The sequence below is a fragment of the Homalodisca vitripennis genome, chromosome 3, assembly GCF_021130785.1.
Source record: "Homalodisca vitripennis isolate AUS2020 chromosome 3, UT_GWSS_2.1, whole genome shotgun sequence".
Classification (NCBI taxonomy): Eukaryota; Metazoa; Arthropoda; class Insecta; order Hemiptera; family Cicadellidae; genus Homalodisca; species Homalodisca vitripennis.
The window spans coordinates 40928618-40949133 of NC_060209.1; the positions used below are offsets into that span (position 1 = coordinate 40928618).

Consider the following 20516-nt stretch of genomic DNA (forward strand, 5'->3'; position numbering starts at 1 on the left):
TCTTATGCACTATTAGGCGTATAGTGAATCATCTGCACAATGGAACAGCTACATAGACTTAACACTACACAAAAATCCGTAGAATGGTACTCACAAATATATCTCAAGGTTACGCCCATAAGTATTACTATTGCTTACGTGTAAAATTATCCTCTATAGAATCATGCCTAACTATTTTTCATGATTAAAGGAATATATTATAGAAACATCAAATACATTTCACATGAGGCTACAACTTGAAGATACATTATTAGTTTATGAACTTAACACTGTGATATAAAAAACTTATGGATGAGGCATTGGTAGCTAAGGATGAAGTATATTAATCCGCAAAGGTTTCTTCCTAACTAGTTAATGTAAAAAAAATGTTTGGTCGACTTCTGTCCATCTTACTTCTAGCAGATATATCCCTCTGGTAAAGGATTATACCCTCGATTATATTACTTTTTCTAACGGTATCGATGATAATTAGTGTAATATTACGAGGAATGAATAATAGAATTCATATTGGGACTTTCATATTAAGTGATATCAAACTATTACATGTAAAGTATTCCCACATATATGTTTTGTTGCTCCTTTCATGAGTAACCCTATTTTCAAATGTGGATCATAAATCTTTTATTACCTACGATACTTTAGGAAAGGAGGATCGTGATTTTTAATATTACTTTAGAACATCAGTTCAAAAAATCATGGAATGTCGCATTGACATTAAAATTGGAATATTTTCCAATGACCATAATTTATTTCATCAGTAGTATGCCATTTTTTTAAAGACATGAAGGAGATGTCTATGACGTACCAGTTATTCTAGAAAAATTCCGTACGAAGGGGCGGGTATCAGCTAGTAAACATTTAAAAAACTTGAAACTCGTTATTTTTGCCTTAACATCGTTGCTCGTTATATATTGGCCCCGTCTACCAAATATGAAATATACAGAGTGAAAATCAACCTGCAAATATCGATTGTAGGACAGTAGGTCCACACATAATTTTGACGAAGCTGACGAAACCCGTGCGTGCACTACCGACCCTACTTTTCAAACCGATGTGGCCGTTATCGAGTGGTTGAGTAATAATATCGATGTTATTCTCAGTTGTTATTCCTATATTAATACATAACTTATTATGTATAGTGAATTTGTTTGATGAAATTTCCTAAAAAATATAAGAAGAAATCAAACAATGTTTGAGTGTACAGGCCCAAGGTGTAGCATATTATACTCTCTAGGTAACGGATACTTTTACACGAGTAAAGAGAAAAGATAAACTAGAAACACGGTAATGATGTATGGACAAAAACTGAAAATCATCGCCCTTTTGTATGCAGTTAAAGAATATTTAACTAATTGTGTGTTACATTAGTCAGACGTGCGCTTCTAACCCCATGTATCTGGAAGTGTCAAACTTAAGAATGAACATTCTTACAATATTGTAAAAAGAAGAGTGAAATCTCAGTGAAGTCTTTAATAAAGTGTCTATAAAAAGGTAATTTTAAAAATTACACTTCAGCTTAGCTGTAACTTTTATTTTAAGGCTATTTATATCGGAAAGTGTAGAGAATTTTGTTACACTCTAATTTTCAATTCGTTGTAATTTTTCTAACTGATTTGTAAACTATAGGTAGTAAAACAGATGTATAGAAGCATAAATATTACTCATTAATAATAAAAACAATACTACACAAATATACATAATATTTCATTTTGTATACAGTAAACTTTTATATTTTTTAATGTTTTAATTTTCCGGGTAGAACAAAATCTTCAAACCTCGGTTAGAACAAACTTAACAACTGCAACAAATAGCAATCTTTACTGGTACATTTTAAGCATCTACGTTTAACACCGTAATCAATAGCATATCTACAAACTCCGTATAAATTTACAAGCCAAAAGTAGGTCTGAGGGTCTTCCATTTAAAAACAAAATATTAAATAGACATATAATAACTACAAAGACATTTTTAATTTTTGGTCTAGGTAATCAACATGTATTAGAGTGTTTTTTTCTGACCTCTCAATCAAAAGAAACTTTGTTTAGAAATAATTAAGAATATTATGACCACAGTTCAGCGATGTATGTTAAAATCACTTGATTAGAGCAGCTAAAATCAAAACAGCTGATTGTTGCAGCCCACATTCAGTCATATAATTAAATGGCGGATATTGTTTGGTAATTGGTTTTAAAAAACAGTAATTGGTTTTAAAAAACAGTAATTGGTTTTAAAAAACAAACTATCTCCCTTATTTCACAACCAATTTTTAAAACTTGGTATCGTTAGATTTTTTATTAAAATTGTGTAATAATTTAGATATTTTTTTACCATATATCGCTTTTAAGATATTTTACGCTTAAAGATCTTTTTAGAAATCACTATTTTGAAAATAAAGCTTGTAAGAAAATTTTAATTTTTGATTTTCCTTAAAGGGTTATAAAGGTATATACAATAATTTTAACCTAAACAATCCATCAAATATAAATAGTAAAGTAAAAAAGACAAAAACAAAACAAAATTGTGGCTATTAGAGTAATTATTGAGTTTTAGAAAGGTGAATATGATTGTTTTTGCATTTGGTCCATGAATAATGTCTGAAAATATTGGTAGTAGATTGTGGGAACACTCTCTATAATAATTTTATGTACAGAGTGTCCTGTAATTCTTAGGACAAGTCTATATACCGCAACTGCTCAGGTCATGGCAAACGCATTTCAGAATATGGAAATAGATCTTTGGTGCTTAGTTTCCTATCCGTTAGTCTGTATGTGTTTTTTATATACAAATTCGCTTTAATATCTTAAAACGAATTAAACAAATCCTACCTAATTTGTATCAAATATTTGTGGTAATAAGGCCAGTTATAAACATAATTCATTAATACTTTCGAAATGGCGGCCATTAAATCTGATTAACTTTGAATGTCTTAAAATCCAGCAGGTATACAAGAATAAATCTGATCGTGGATTGTATCACAAATCTAATTACTCAAATACTATTTCAAACTAATAATAAATAACTCATTAAGAGCATCTTTACTGTAAAAAAACATGGTTCGTGAAAATAAATTATATATAAACTTTAGAGTATCTTATCCTATTTATTTTTATTTTTGTGATATATTATGCAAAACATTTGAAATACATGTTTCAGGCCTATCTTAAGGATAGAATACAATCATATATTTCATGTTTAATGAATTTATTTTAATATCTGTTGTTTTTAGGACATATTTATTTACGAAAATTTAGTCAAGCGACAATCAGATGTATTTCCAATAAAACCGCTTATCTTTGATTTTGTCATCTATAAAAGCATTATTGTCTGAATATTACTGTACGAATTTTCTTGTTCTTTATTATTCTTAATATATAACAGATAACCTAGTCACTTTATTTAGTTTTTTCACATATATTGTGAATAAATTTGAAGCTTTATGATAAATACAACAGTTTATTATTGTTTAATTAAGACATTTGTTTTTGTCCTTCATTGTTCATAAAGGCGTTCATTGTTGATACATTTGCAATATCTCTAGTAGTTTTTTAATTTATTAGAAAAAAAGTTGCTTGGCAACAGATTTTAATGTATTTCCTGTACTTTAAATGAAGGGACTAAGATGTGAGCACGATTGGCATAAGATATTCTGGAGCTGCCGTTTACTCGATTTTTGTATTGTGACTACTCGTTGAGATTTTCCAAGATATTCCATTTTTAACAACAAAAAAAGCACACTAACCGACAGAGGGGAAATTAAACAATGTAGATCCATTAATACTCAGTATATAAATGTATGTTTTGACAGCAATAACGCTTTTGAATACGGTAGTATATTTATTGCTACGTGTTTTAACATTGTTTTTAACTTTTTTTTTAATTATAGTTGAACTAACTGATATGGATATAATGAATGATGATTTACTGATATGTATAAATATTTTAATATAAATAATATTTAAATTGTTTGTCAAGTGTGTTTGAAATATATTTCATATTCTGTATAATTCAGTTTATGATGCGTCCTTAAAAATAATTGGTTCTTAGCCGTAGCAAAATTACAATTTCACGGTTCTAATTTTCCCGCTTTTGATTGGTATTCGAAAATTAAAATAAATAAATAATTGTTTTTAAAGTGGTTAATAGGTTGATATAATCTCTGACCATGTATATTTATTACACATGCCGGATTTACGCAATATCAGTTCCTCTGCGTTGTTCGTACCACGATTTCAAATTAACTTTACTTTTAAAATAAACCTGTATTTGAATGCCTAGAACCTAGTTTTTTACTTAAGTATATTTGATGCATAGTATTTTTATAATTGGTAATGAACTGTTTGTTTTTGAAATTTTAAGTAAACCACAGCAATGCAGTAAATATACTCATTGCAATATATATATATATATATATATATATATATATTATATATATTATATATATATATATATAATATAAATAATTATATATATATATTATTTTATTTTATGAAAAAATAAATCGCAATATGGTTTTAAACGTTTATTACTATTCCGTTGGAGTAATTATTCATCTCATCAATACGCTGATTTAGCAGCCCCAGATTCAAGGGGGTGCTAAATCAGCACATGAGCACGGTCAAGGCGCCTGAATTAGGACCCCCCTATTCGAAGGGGTGCTAAATCAGCACATGAACACGGTCGAGGCTCTGAATTAGGACCCCCGTATTCCAAGGGGGTGTTTATTCAGGGCCTGGACACGGCCACTGTGCTGATTTAGCACCCCCTTTCGTGACGTCAAAATGACGTCAGTAGCGAGGGGGTGCTATGTCCAGGGGGTGCTAATTCAGGCGCACCCCACCAACACGTGTTGTACGCCGCACACTGCGGGGTATCACCGTGAGAGAGGTGAGTGTGTCCGATACGGAGTCGACACAGAACAGCCTCCTCTCCACGGCCTAGAGGCGGCAGTCCACCAACACGTGTTATACGCCGCACACTGCGGGGTATCACCGTGAGAGAGGTGAGTGTGTCCGATACGGAGTCGACACAGCACAACATCCTCTCCACAAGCGGCAGTCCACCAACACGTGTTGTACGCCGCACACTGCGGGGTATCACCGTGAGAGAGGTGAGTGTGTCCGATACGGAGTCGATACAGAACAACCTCCTCTCCCCGGCTGGTGCGGTAAGCAGTGAACTAAGGCGTCATGGTACTTTTAATCTGCCGAAGTTTGTTATTGGCCACTTGAACCCACGATAGATTCCACTGAAGTTCTAGATGTGACTTTACAATCGACTCTAGATCAGAAGCGACCGGTCGCCTAGTACATGGAGTCGGAGAAATTCCCTTTCGATCTCGTTACCAGGTATTCCGGTATGCCCAGGAACCCAAACTAAGACTAATGCGGTGCCCCACGACGTCATTTCGCTCAAAGCGTAGCGGATCTTAGAAGCAGGACAGGTTTGTCCTTGATAGTCATTTAAGCAACTGTACAGTCCGAGCACACTACCAACCTATTTGTTCTTGGACATATGATGTCAAGGATTTCAAGATATCGGTTAGTTCTGCGGTGTAGATTAAAGGAACTCCATAACACTTTTAAAACAATACAACATATTACCGCCAATGCTCCAATTTGAAAGGGTGTTATCATAGCCAAGCTGTATCATTCACTTTTGTTAGATCGAACAACAGCAACAAGTTGCCTCTGTTCAAGGAAAGTATTCAGGATTGACGACTTTAGACACACTAGGTGGTCCTGAGTTGAACGGCCTTGGTGGAATCCACATTGCTACGGGGACAGGAGATTATTGTGTTTTAGATCCATGCCAGCCTATGGTTCTTATAAAGACAACTGGTACGCAAGATATCCCTGTAGCTGGTAGAAGAACTTGTATATACCAGGTATATATAATGGCACAGCGTGATATAATTACGCCATGGAAAGCAGCGTCCTTGAAATACTTTATTAAAAAGAGATAAGAGAGACGCTTTGACCTCAACAGCAAGGTTTCTCAACTTGGCGTAGTGGGTGTCATCAGCGCAGGGAGCTGGGTTTATAATAGTAGAAAGAGCAGACTCTAGTACGTCAAAGGAAAAATAGCATATTTAATAGATTAATATAGTTATTGTCATATACGAGTATGGGCTGTGCTCCAAGTTTTACTTTATTTCGCTGGAACAGAAGACTGTAGGGTATCGCTGTAGACACGTTAAAATGGACGAGGCCAAGGCGTTTGCCGCGTCTTTCGGCTCGGTTAAAATGATGTCATTCACCCCTAAGACAATAATGGGAAGAGGAGGCTGTTTTACGCACATCGCCTTTAGTCTCCTTCACACTAGTGATAGAAGGGTGGTGCGATTAATCGAAGAAGTAAATTTCTTCCACTGACATCTTCTAAATATGACGCGAGCTTTTTCTCTGGCAAGACAAAATCGTGCGAGGTTTTCCTCGGTCAGTAAACTATTGAATATCCGCAAGGCTTTCCTGCGCTCCTGAAACGACATCTTACATTCTTCCCGACCTCAGATTACGTGCCAGATCGCCCAACGTGATCTGTCGACGGAAACGTTGGACATGATATGAAGTCAGGAAAGTACCAATCGAAAATGCCCTTTGCCATCAGTGCGGGCTTCAGCGACCCGCACTTCTAGCGATAAAAGAAAAACACCCCTCGAGATAATACCGAAATTCAAGCTCAGATCACGTGAGAGCTCGTAAACATTATCTGTAATTTTTGTACTACTAGTCATATCACGTAATAACACAAGAAGTAGATGGTAGCATAGTGGCCTACTTCTCGCCTATATTGGTTGGAAACAGAAAATAAAAACCGATCGTAATAATGATTACGTTTCACAGTACATCATTATAGACTTTATTTGACAGTATCAAATAAAGTCTATTCTTTCTAATAACATGGTTTTCGTAGGTCCTCGGTAACAAAACCTGTTAAAAACATAGTGGCCTCCAGATAATACCTGATTAAACACTGATTAAATACTGATTAGACAGTGGAATTGAAGCAAACATAGATGAAAGAACAAATTTTAAAAATAATGTTCTATCAAACTTGGCAATTAGTAAAGAAACACTGGAGCATTAGCTTCTAGATTTTAAGTGTTACCTCTTCCACTGACCTTTTCATCAGAAGTGAAAAACGCTGCACTGAAACTTTGCTAGCTGTACACTGAAGAAATCAGTCTTGATTTTGTAAATAAATGTGTTCATTTTCAAATGTGTGTTGAACTTGAAGGATTCCAAGACTTAATTGTATTCTTACATTAAACAAAACAATATTAGTATGTTACCTAACTTTGAAATTTTAATTAGGATGTTTTTTACCTTACCTATATCCACTTGCACCTCAGAAAGGAATTTCCAGTTTTAAGCAGAAAAGGTGCTAAGAGAGCAACTCTTCTAAATCGAAAGTTATTTTCATTACTTTTCTAGTTTACAGAAGAATATTTTATTTTGAAAACTAACTTTTCATAAATTTTGCAAGAGTTTGTCAAACATATCAAAGACAAATCTTTTGTATAGAGTAGTAATGATGCAAATACATACATAAAACAAGATGACACAAGTGTTTAGGATTAATACTTGATACTGGTCACAAGATATGTAATGTTTTTGACTCTTGACAAATTTAAGTTAGATTTACAATACTCATTATTACTTGCTCTACTTGCAGCAAAGAGGTAAAAACTAAATTTTCTTTGTTTATAAATAGTGTGATCAACTGGTTGCTACCATTGGGATTTCAGAAAGTATTAATTTTAAAGCAAACTTTAAATGAGAATTATATCCTATTTCTTGTGCTTATTACAATTACGTAGTTATTATTTTTGTAAATTTGATTGCCATTTTCCAATATGGCAGTCAAATTTCAAATTTCTTTTGGTAACCCCTATATTTTTCTAGCAAATTTTGGTTTTTTCATGCAGTTCTAAGATTTTTTATTCTTTGTGTTATTTTGATATACTGAACCACTTAGCTGCTAGGACTACAGAAAGATCCAGAAATTCTTTTTTGAACAATTATTAAAGAAGCATGTTCAACCATTTGCAAACAATACAATTTAACTCAAGAGTGCTATATTTTATCAATAGTATGTTTAAAAAATGTTTTAATTTTACAAATACTTTGTTTTATACAAAAAGTGTACTTAAATCACTATTAAAAATAATTAATTATGATGACTTTAAATAGGTTTTCAAAGTGACCTGTACAAAAAAATGTGGCCTGGAAAGTACGTCATTGTAAGCTTAAAAATGAGTTACAGTTCCCATTTTAAAGTTTGCTATAAAATTAATACTTTCTGAGAACCCAATGATAGCCACCATGAGTTGATCACTCTGTACAGGTCTTTATGTTACCTTTTTTTCAAAATCTTGATTGCTCCATACAAAATTGTATTTGTAAATGTGATAAAAATAAATTGCAATAAATAATCTATTTATAGCTTATTTTTAAAGTTATTTACATACACACAAACTATCTAACTGAAACAAGTTTTTATCAAATAAAAATACAAACAGGTTGCAGTGAAATCATTGTAGAGTGCTGTTTACTATACGGATTAAGAATTTTCAAAACAATTTATCAACTTGCCAACTGCCAAATACGATCATTGATCCGGTTTTTGACAGCAAAGAGTTGCTGGAACATTCTAGCAGCAGATATTCATAGACAGATAAGTGAAGAGTACGGCCCTAATGTGATGAGCGACAGCAAAGTGTGGAAGTCGGTTAGAGTTTTCAAAGATGGACAGGAATATAATGATGAACTGTGATTCTGGCCAGCCATCAGTGATTACGGAAGATTTGGTCAATGCCATTGATAAAAAGATTTTTGATGATCGGCAATTTACCATTTCATAATTAGCATTGGAATTTCCGACCGTAACTAAAACAACATTGCACAAAATTATCTCTGAACATTTGGAATTTCACAAATTGTGCTCATGTTGGGTTCCCAGGCTGCTTACTGAGGAACACAAAATGAGAAGAATGGGTTATGCTTTTGAGTTTTTGGTCCAAAATCATGTGGAACGCGACACACTTTTTTTGTTCTCTTAGGACAAGAAGCTTATAAATTGCACTTAGTCCTGTAAGAACCTTTGCGCTGCTTCCGGAGTGACAGGATATTCAGGATAGGTAAGGTTAGGGAGTAGGGGCCGCCTCCTATCGAGATCCATGAGGAAAAATTAGGGCACTACATCTCAAAGTCATGTCTTCCCGGAAGAAGGGGAGGCCAGTTCTGAACCCGCCTCTCCAGTCAAAGTAGGCAGGGGGTGGCACACCCTTGTTGAGGTTAACAAGAACCTCCGAGGTTAGGGAACAAACCCCACCAACTCCAACAGTCATCTCCCACAGTAGACTAGACCTATCTACCCCATGAACACTAGTTGCCCATGAACCCTAGAATCTCAACATTTGCGGTTAGTGATGTGCCGCTACTGGACATCCATAAGGTTGCCCAGATTGAAGTGGCACATCGGTTTTTGCTGTGCCCAGTGGTGGGTTCAACTGGTAGATATAAACCAGCCAGAAGTGATCCCTGCTGGGTAGAATGCGATGCACTTTTAGAGAACATTGTCCCAGTTGACTGCAATGGGATTTTTTACATCCTCAGATGAAACGCCCGTAATGGAATGGCATTACACAATATCACCGGTTAAGGTCAAGGACAAACAAAGAACCTCAACACGCAAGGCTATGGCAATCGTGTTTTGGGATAGACATGGTGTATTGTTAGTCCAGTTTATGTAACATGGATGACTAATAAATGCAGAATAAAAGACGTGGCCTATTGACATCTGGAGTTCTCTTGGATCATGACAATGCCAGACTCCACTCTGCCATACAAACCATTTGGTTGAAAAGAGTAAGCAACCACCTTACAGCCCGTATTTGGCACAGAGCAACTTTCACTTGTTTCGCTAACTAAAGGAGTTTCTTGGCAGTAAGTGCTTCAATGATGACGAGGTGAAAGTAGCAGTTAAGATTGGTTATCCTCACAGGCGGCAGACATCTACAACATCGGCATTCAAAAGCTTACAGAACATTATAAAAAATGTTTATAAAAGAATGGAAACGATGTTAGAAAACGGTTTTTAGTCTGTTATTTATTTTTCTTGTAAGAAATCGGACCTTTCTTTCCAGATAACCCTCATAAAACCGACAATTTAGAATACCGTTATCTTAATTTTGTAAACGATTCTTAAGTTTGAGAGCCCTAGAAAGGCAAGTGGATGGGATGGAGGTTAAAGATTATATGCCCAGCGCACTAGGCACCAGACTGAAATCAGGACCTGACTAATTTTCAATGTTCCACCAATTTCTAGTTTGAATAAATAACATAATCTATTCTATTCATAAACTTTCATACAGAAGCACAAAAAGCAATGGAAAACATGAGGCATTTCCTGAATGCCTCGAACACAGTTTGGCAACAACATTATGTAGAATAAAATTATTTCAAACAATAAAAAATCACTTACATTAAATAGCTCAATGGAGTTTCTAAACCAATCCAAGAACCCACTCATCACAGTGTCTGCTATTGATTGTATTTATATTTGCAAAAATACATAAGGTTAGGTCAGCCGATAAGAGAGTAAACGATGACTTACCAGGCAGTAAAGATAAGAAAGCACAGTAATAATGAGAGTCACCATCCATACTAGAGAAGGGATTAATAACATTGATTCAGGGACCATAATTGTACTGATTTATGACCAAGGATTTAGTGTGATTTAATCTATTCTATAAAAAGATTCCAAAAAATAAACTTTTAATAAATGTTAAGAATCTAACCAGCTGGCATAACAAATATATACCCATGTGATAGTCATCTCAGATTATAAATAGTTGCTCTATCACATTTTCAGAGTATGTTAACTGTATTATTTATTTAATAACAACTCATCAACTATAAAAAGAGATAATTTATATAAAATTTGCTGGTTGTTTAACAATTGGTTCTGATCGTTTTTGAATAAGAATTAAAATATTTCTTTAAAAGTACAAAGGAAACCACCAACTTTTTATTTTTAATTCATGAATTGAACATATGAATATTGAGCTATATGTTGTGACTTGATTTCTAAAGATGAAGTAGCAGAACAGCAGAAAATATAAAATTCTCATGTGACATTTCTTATCAGAATTTAACACTCAGAATGTCGCTGTAAATTTCATAAAAGACCAAAAGTAGGTTTTGTTTTGCAACCTTGCCAGTTCATCTTGATTCCATTTGTTTATGTGAGAATATAAATAAACGTTATATTGTATTAGCTAAAAAAGCTAACAGCTAATAGCTGTTGTATAGCTGAACAGTATACAATGAAATTTTGACAGCACACTAAAAGTGACAGCCACATTTCGCATTGGACTAAAAGTAAGGGTAATTTTCCCTATATGCTACAATTTTATCAGTAATAGTGAGTTCTTCTTATAGGGAGTGGTCTATTGCAGAGCACTTATGCCTCAAGCACCTATTGCACATCCTGAGAATGTGAAATGGAAGTCCTACCAGATCACATTTTCAGCAGTCGTCGACCAGGTCTTTATCCAAAATGCTAAAAGATGGCAAAGATAGTCAAAATGCAGTTTTGTCTTCATTATTGACTATCCTCCAGAATAGAGTATCTTGAGGTATCCTCAGATCTAGAATGTCTCCTCTAATCCAACTTTAGATGACATCTATGACCTGGAATTATAGCCACTATCCAAGAAAATAAGCATCTGTCAGGAAGAGATCTGATGCTGCCCATGAGGAAGCAAATGAAGAACATCCTAAAGTCCTGTACATTCTCCATCTGTGTTAAAATATATGTATAATCTGATAAAATATATCCAACAGCTGTTAAATATTCCATTATGTTACTAACCTTAATGTTATCTTGAAATATGATAACAATTCTTTTTGAAGAGGAATATAACAGACCAGTTCTAAATTTATTGTTAGGAAAAATTTACATTAAGTTAAATTAATATATTTTTCGTGTTTGTGACTTACAGACCAATAAGTTGTTCAATAAATCAACAATTACTAACCTATTTACAATGTGGACAAGAAAACTTAGTTTAGAATGTGTAGGACTTGCTGGAAAACGAGTATTGATTAGAACTGACCTTAATGTTCCCTTACATAATGGAAAAATTGTCAACAACAGCAAAATCATTGCAGGATTGGATTCGATTGTGTATTCGTTGGTGAAAGAAGCAAAAAGTGTAATGATTATATCTCATATCGGCTGGCCTAAGGGAACAAGAAATATGCGATATTCTCTGAACCAAATTGCTGAAGAACTAGATTCATTAATGAAAGAAGTTCACAGGGATCCTAAGAGCCTAAATAAATATTCACAAGTTTTTAAACTATATTCTGCTTCACACACTTCACCCAATGTTAAGTTCCTCTCAGATTGCTCCGGTCCTGAGATAGAGGAGGCGAGTCAGAATTGTCCTCCAGGATCAATATTTCTACTAGAAAATGTACGATTTCATATTGAGGAGGAGGGATGTGGAGAGGATACTTCAGGAAATAAAATTTATGCTTCTATTGATGCCATAAAAGCTTTCAGAGAGTCATTGACTAGATTGGGTGATGTTTACATCAATGATGCTTTTAGTTTATCACACAGAATAGACAGCTCTATACTTGGTCAAGGGTTTGAAACAAGAGCTGCAGGTGTACTTCTCAATAAAGAAATAAAGTATTTCAAGAAAGTTATGTATAAGCCCGAAAGGCCATTTCTTGCAATTCTAGGTGGAATGAAAATTATCGATAAACTTCACATGATCGACAATCTATTGGATAAGGTATCAGAAATGATAATCGCAGGAGCTATGGCTTTTCCCTTTCTCAGGAAGCTTAAGCATATGAATGTAGGTCATTCTTTTTTTGACGTGGAGGGAAGTAATGTCGTCAGGATGATTACGAAGAAAGCAAAACAAAACAGAGTCAATATCCACTTCCCAGTGGATTTCATGTCTTGCAGTAAGCTCGGGGCTATACAGATTGAGACTGTCCGGACAGGGATCGAGGAGGGATGGATGGGTTTAGATATCGGACCAGAGACTTGCAGCATATTCCAGAGGATAATCATGAGAGCCAAGACGATTATCTGGAACGGGCCTCCAGGAGCGTATGAACTGGACAATTTTAGGACTGGAACAGAGAGTGTATTATTTGACGTTGTTACAGCAACCTCTAGAGGAGCAACGTCTATAGTACTGGGAGATGATACAGTGGCGTGTGCTACTCAATGGCATCAAACAGATTTACTAAGTCATGTCTCCACCGGAGGGGTGGCTGCTAAAGATCTTCTGCAAGGAAAAGTTGTACCTGGAATAGCAGCTCTTTCAAACAGTAACCAACAAGCTCTCCTCTGAATTCGGTCTACTACTTTTGACTTTCAAGTAAATATGATTACCTAACTTTGCAAGCTCAGCTATCATCATGCAAAGACTTTATGAACTAACCTTTTTGGTTGCATAAAATTAGTCAATGCTATTTCATAATTGTATTAAATTATAAAAGCTACTTTTCATTTCAACACTGGGTAACAAAATTCAACATATTGTATGATACAATTGGTTTATTTCATAAATAACTTAAAAAGAATTAACATTCAAGTTTAAATACAATTGCGAGAGATAAATCAAACAATGTTAATCCATACAAGAAATATAAGAAGTAACTTTTTAAACAATACTTAGAGCCTATTACGTAACTTTAGTCAAGTTGCCTTCAGTATCTGTGTAGATTGGAAGGTTTCAGCACTGACTTCCAGTCGTTCAGGCTGAAACAAAAGTTAGAACATAACTGAACCTAATTCTTAATTTGGTATACTACACAGACTAATTATCATAAAAAACAAATGTAGGAGGGTGCTTAGTGAAAATATAAAGAACACATTGTTTAACTTTGTTGCTAGATCAAATTATACAATAAAGAACAATGCTTTCATCCTGAACATGGAAATTTTCATCTTTCGATTACCTCTGATAGCCTAGGTAGGCATACTTGTGTTTATAATTAAAAGTTGTAAGACTAGTTGCAAATATCTCTAAGTAAAAAAGTAAAAATTCAAGATTGGATATGATTAAATTAGAAAGAATGTAAATGGAATGTACAACTCATGAGACTGGCTCTCTACATAATCTACAGTATACTGTATGTAAACTATTCAATAAAATGTCCTATTAAATTTGATTGATTCTAATTTATTTGTTACGAAACACCTTAAAAATAAGTGTACTGAATGTAATAAATTATTTATTTACTAGAATTTTTTATAATGGCTTTACTGAAGAAATTTCAAAACACTTATCAAGCTAATGTTAATACTACTCTGTTCTATTTTTTTAAATTATGTGAAGAAATACTCCTATTCTAGAGAAATAAAGCATTTCAATCAGAAAATTAGAACATAGCCTATTAAAAAAACCTACAATTATTCAAACTGTAATCCCTGTAATCCATCCACAGTAAAACCCTGATAACAGCACTTAACAAATTAATTATAAGCTCTTACAAAGAAATTCTACTGTGTCCGGAGAAGTTCCTCTTCAATTGTTTGTTTTAATTCCTCGTCATTATTGAGTGTACACTTGTTCCTTTAAGTAACCTCATAGAAAGAAATCACACACAGTTAAATCTGGAGATCAGGATGGCCAATCTAAAAAGTTACTTCCACGATCAATCCAACAGCCATGAAGGTTGTCATTTAGGATTCATTAGCTAAACGCTGTTATCAGTGTGTTCGCTGTGGATGGATTACAGTTTGAATAATTGTGGACTGTTATTGTAGGTTTTCAATATGATCTAATGTTATGATTGAAATGCTTTATTTCTCTAGAATGTGACATAAATCATTTTACAAAACTAAAAATACTGCTTTTTTACTGTTTTTAAACTATAGTTTTTCAAAATGTTACCATTTTGTTTCAACAATTGCTAGAGCGTTGAAATTCTCACAGAATATTTTTAAAACCTATTTAATTAATTGTGTAGAGTTTGAAAATGTTTGGTGCATAAATGGGCAAGTAATATCAAATCAAACGTTTAAATCTCTTCGTGGGACACCCGGTATATACTCCAACATACTTTTAAAGATCATCTCAAAGACTTTTAGAGCCCTTAGGTATACTTTATAAATACCAGCAGCCTTATTCCATAGCTTTAGGGCAACATTCACTCAGAATACAATCCTACAACCACACCAGAAATCTGAATTTGCCAGTCTCAAGACTACATGATACAACAGGTATCCCAATAGCTCAACTTCAACAGAAATATACAAACCAATATCCATAGGAGAACGTTGGTTGATATAGACTCAAAATTATTGTTTTTGGGATATGTAAGATCTTTTAACTCATAACCCTCAATGTAGTATTGGTATAAGTTAAAATTTTAATTGTATATCACCATCGAGTGACCTCTCATTTTAAAAGCCCTTGTAAAAGAAGAACAATATTGCAAGCCAGAAGTTTGTGTCTCAATCAATACCTCTGTTAACAACCATAGGGTATTTTAATTACTAGTGTTAAAATAAATAAACTCAATAAATAAAAATTCTTGGAGCAATTGGGAAATGTTACAACTAGTATTCATCACACAATATTCCAATATTAATTTTTATTTTGTGAGAGGCCTTTTGAAATCAATAATTCTGTATTCAGGGGACTCCAAATAATAAAATTAAAATCTTACATTAACCTTTTCTAAAATTAAAAACAAATATACTGAGCTAAAAATTCAACAAAAATTTTGTATTTTTCAAAAGTTTTACTTTCATTACTCTAAAAGATTGATCCGGATAAGCAAGAGATCTGAATAAATTAAGTCCAGATAAACAAGGATGTACTTTACATACAAATGTAAACTTATATCACTGCCCAGGACAGTCAGGTGGTTTTCATGTTCAAAAATGCATCCACAGCTGCAGTGAACTAAATACATGCAATTAAATCATAATTAAAAATTTAATTAGTTATTTAAAAAATTCAATGAAAAAGATAATAATTTTAAGACCTCCATAACGAGTTTGTTCTAAATTTCTTGATACTTTAGTCAATAATAAATTCATTTAAAATATAATAATTTAATAATAAACTTTTCTCATATAATTCTAGAATTTTGTAACTATCTTATAAAAAATTTTTGTTTGAAATAGATCACAAGTTTCTGAATTATGAATTTTTTACAGTTTCATTGATAAGTACCATAAACCTCTACTTTTTAAGTTGTAATCAACATAAAAACTAAAAGTTATTATTTGCTAATAATTATTTTATATGTCTAAATGCAGCATTTTTTTAGGTACCTCTTGAGGTACACGGTGAAAAATTTATATCAATGAAATACTTGTTTTTATGTAATATTGCGAAGCCTACATACGTTCCTCATTATACTTAGATGTTTTACATACACCGTAAAACAAACGGGTTAGATTAATTAAAAACTGTTACCAACCCACAATAACCAATTTTTTCTTTTAAAATTTAAAATGTTATTAGTATTTCCAAAGATATTTAGATCAATATAGTATCCATATCAATACAGCAAGATATGTAGATTAGATCAAATTACTCTTCAAGTAAATAATTTTGATCAGTATTTTGGTAAATAGCTGTTACATTTGAAAGCCTGCGTGTTTTGGTTGCACCCAAAGAACAGCACCTTTGATTGGTCGAGTGGGCCTCATACCACACTTCATTGTGGAGTATAATAATGAAACCCAAAATAAAACTAATCTCTAACTAAAGTTAAGTAAATCCGATTAGTAGAGTTACAACCTTAGTATACTTTTAGGTCCTCAAATTTAGTAATTGTTGTTTTATTGTTGTAACATAGTAAAGAAAGTTATTTATTTTTCAACAATTTAATTATTGACTAGGGTTGTTTTTAGTAGGTATATTAATTTGTGGTTTGAAAAATATCACAGGGATCCATTATATAACATCATAAGTGGTTTCATTAAGAAGGATACGAACTTCGATTTGAAAATTACGTGTAATGCCACGGGTAACTGCTACTACTATAAATAAAAATTTGATAAATAAAAGAAATGAACACTTCTCTTTCTTTTAAATATAGTAGAACAGTAAAAAAAACTGTGCATGAGCATCAACAACGTAACAATCATTGCTTTCCAAGGAACAGGACATTTACACATTAAAAGGCATATATAAATAAAATAGTCTTGAAGTATGTACTGATTAAAATATAATGCAGTTAATTTATTTTTATGAAGATCTTACAATAAATAATTAATTAAAATGTTCACTCCTCATATTATGAAGGTTGACCACCAAAATGACAGTCCTTATTGACAAATCACCTATAACCAAACCTGTCTTAAATATTTAGACCCATGGCTGTTAAAGTGCCAATGCTCTGTTATTGGCAGTGTTTTCAGTCAGTATACCAATATTAGCAAAGTTATTATAATATCAGGTCACATTGATTTGAGTTATGGTGAACAGAGTATGAAAATGTCAGTCATGTTCAATCTTAAAACGTCGTTATACGCCCCCACTAAGACAGATTTTCGTTAATATTTTCCTTGTTTCGGAAAAGTAGGGGTGGAGCATCATCATCCCCTACAACTACTACCTTATTTTGGGTAAATCCAGTCTGCAGCGGTCTTCGGTGTGGTACTGATCAATCATCAATTTAATGTGCGAATATTTTTCTAACAGCCATACGATGACGGACTGTTTTTGACTAATGTGTACGATTTTATAACACGTATATATTTACTTTATTATTTTATACTTGCAATTCTGTTTGTACTTCAATATGTTTAATTAGTTTGTGTTATAGCGGCAGAAGAATAAGTCAGGGGCAAATTACTAGCATTGCATGTGCAATATGAAAGATAATATATAATTTTTTTAATCAGAAATACCATGTAAAAACCTGTATGTGTTAAAAAACTATATACATACAGAGGAAGTTACTCACATTTTGGAAGATTTACCTATTTGTCTAGCCATTTATGCAATTCTCTGTTTGAAGTTTGCTTTTAACAATGGAAGGAATATGAAAGAAACATGATTTTGTCCAGACATTTGCCATCATTCAGTGATAAAAACACCTATTGATTATTTATTTTAACCTGGATTGTAGTTATGTGTTAGGTTAGTTATTTACCTGATGAAAAGATAAGACTACAGATCTCAAAACATAGCGGTACTGATTTTTTTGTATCACTGAACGATGGCCGTTTATACCAGTGTGAGCCACAATTGCCACAGGCATGTATTTGTGCACAAAAAATGGGTGTGTAGTGACGTGTTAAAGTAATGTCAAGATGGAAAGTCTCTTTCATATATATCTTACCGAGAGAAATTCCATCATTTTTTTATGTTGTCAACCCACATTCTAATTAGTACTGTCATGATTGTAAAAGTAAATTACATGTTTAAAATATTAAACTTTTGAAGGGAATAGCAACCTTTTACGTTGCTAAAAGAAAAAAATATGCGTTTATATGCATTTATATATACATATCTTTTATAATGTATATAAATGGTACGTTATAAAAGAGTAATAACGTACCATTACATAACTTATTTCTTGGCTTAAAGTAAAGACTTACTTTTTGGTACTTGTTACTTTTTGCATGGAATTGGAATAAACTTTTTTAAATTTTTCGATGATTATGTAACATACAGTGAAAATTTCTATTAAATGATAACAAGGTTTTTATTCAGGATGGTCAAGAGGAAGCGGGAAGTTATCCAAAGTGTAGAGGAGGCTACAAGCAATGATAACTTCTTCAGTAATTTGTGGGGCACTCTAATCTGTTTATGCAATGCTTTTTCTATGTTGAGAACAGAACATGTCCTGAGCAAACTTTTATGACTGAAGCTATTTGCTACTGGATTATTTTTGCGATTGTTGAATTTGAAGTACGGTTTCAATTTTTCACAGTTCATGACCTTTCAGTAATTTAAAAAATCTTATATTGACATGGAAAATAAAGGAAACAAATACAAGAGAATATTTATTGAATAAATGGAAATGCTGTGTAGTTAACATAAAGAGACTACCTTAAATTTAAAACAGAAATCTTATAAATCCATAAGAAGTTTTGTCATTTTCTTGTTTCATGAATTTTTTGTTTAATCAGCATAGATAGCCACATCAATATCCCTCTTAAAATTAAACATGTATTTTTATACTTCATTTTAATTGTGTAGGTATCTACAGTATAATATGTATAAATAACTTACAATAGAGATGTTTTCTCATGTTCTTGTATTATTTGTTACCTTACTCCCCTGAATAAAATTTGGAGTGCCACAGGAATCAATACAGGAATTCTGATTATTCAAACCTCAGAATTTCAGCTAAATCCATACAACAAATTGAAATTCTATTTTCTATAAAAGTAGAAAATACAGCATAGTTACAATCTAAAATTGATTACTGAGAAAACTAATTGTATTTCTTTTAAAATTGTTTAATCACAAAAATGTATTGGTATAATGAAGAAGTATTACGTTTTTAGTTTGTTTCTAAAATTAAATGGCAAAATACTTTTTTAGCTTTATAGCAGTAACTTTGTTAATCCAAAAATGGCATAATTCTAACAGTATTCTGTTTCCATGAATTTGAATTAAGTTTTACTGTACAAAGCATTTAAATAAAACAACTAACTCATTTATACAACATTTCGTATCCATGTTTATCAAGACTAAAATTATATTGTAATAATACAGAAGTTTACATACTAGTGTCACTTTTATTATAATTAAGTTATTACACACTAATAATTTATAAACATTAGTGATCGAAAAGTAACAGTCCACAATTTTACTACTACTTTATTAACCCTCTCCTAGCTGAATTAGTGTGGTGCACTTCTAGTGCTAACGGGTTGAATTGATTCAGCTGCTTTGCTGCGAGAATTAAATTCTATATAATATGGTGATAACTTTTGTCTACCATTGAGGTGCATTATCCGTCATCAGATAGCATCGGCATTATTACAGATAGGGTGCTGCCCGTCATGCTACAAGTTCGTCATTTTTAAGTTGAAAAATATTCCCTATATAGATTATTTTGGAATTTGTCTACACTATTATATTGATGTTACGTTCAAATATAACATGTTAGATTTTGAAGCTGGTCGATTCTCTCGAAATCAATTGCTGTTTACCGTTTCATCTGTTGATTGTTGATTTGAAGGATTTTAATTTGAAACCACTAGTATAAAGATTAATATTGGAAAATGTGTGATCCAAGTAAACTTTTGGTTTTTATAAAAATTACAACAATCTTCTACAGGAAATCCAATTTCTTTATAATACGTTTCAGATTAATTCTTTATAAACAGATTAATGAGGTTGAAACTGAGCTGTAGTACCCTTTGATAGGTATAATTACAGAAAACTACAGTGCCATATTAGATATAAAATTGGTTGTTATTACTACACTAAAAATTGTTGTCTCCTGTATCAATTCTACCCACAGCATTAGCCACAGATTGGCCAGCTCCCACCGCCT

The 20516-nt window shown here is 32.7% G+C and overlaps 3 protein-coding genes across 4 annotated transcripts in view; 1 reads left to right on the forward strand and 2 right to left on the reverse strand.

Moving 5' to 3' along the window:
* LOC124356835 (formin-2) overlaps nucleotides 1–10741 on the reverse strand; it is a 70000-nt gene extending 59259 nt beyond the window's left edge. The window contains exon 1 of one of the 2 annotated variants that reach the window (XM_046808074.1): nucleotides 10618–10741. In XM_046808074.1, coding sequence (XP_046664030.1) covers nucleotides 10618–10704 — 87 coding nt within the window. In that variant the 5' untranslated portion in view covers nucleotides 10705–10741. Of the gene's footprint in view, nucleotides 1–10485; nucleotides 10549–10617 lie in introns of those variants that run through there. The other variant, XM_046808076.1, reaches the window with a different exon arrangement.
* A 2181-nt stretch (nucleotides 10742–12922) lies between these two features.
* LOC124358157 (phosphoglycerate kinase-like) lies at nucleotides 12923–13384 on the forward strand. Its single transcript, XM_046810450.1, has one exon. The coding sequence runs from the start codon at nucleotides 12923–12925 to the stop codon at nucleotides 13382–13384; it is 462 nt and encodes a 153-aa protein (XP_046666406.1).
* A 188-nt stretch (nucleotides 13385–13572) lies between these two features.
* Nucleotides 13573–20516, reverse strand: part of LOC124356837 (serine/threonine-protein phosphatase 2A 65 kDa regulatory subunit A alpha isoform) — a 35087-nt gene continuing 28143 nt past the window's right edge. Inside the window, exon 12 of the mRNA XM_046808078.1 lies at nucleotides 13573–13794. Coding sequence (XP_046664034.1) covers nucleotides 13790–13794 — 5 coding nt within the window. The 3' untranslated portion in view covers nucleotides 13573–13789. The remainder of the gene's footprint in view (nucleotides 13795–20516) is intronic.

Bases quoted from the DNA above. Each gene is read 5' to 3' on its own strand.
- LOC124358157 (XM_046810450.1), top strand. From the start codon at position 12,923: ATGATTACGAAGAAAGCAAAACAAAACAGAGTCAATATCCACTTCCCA.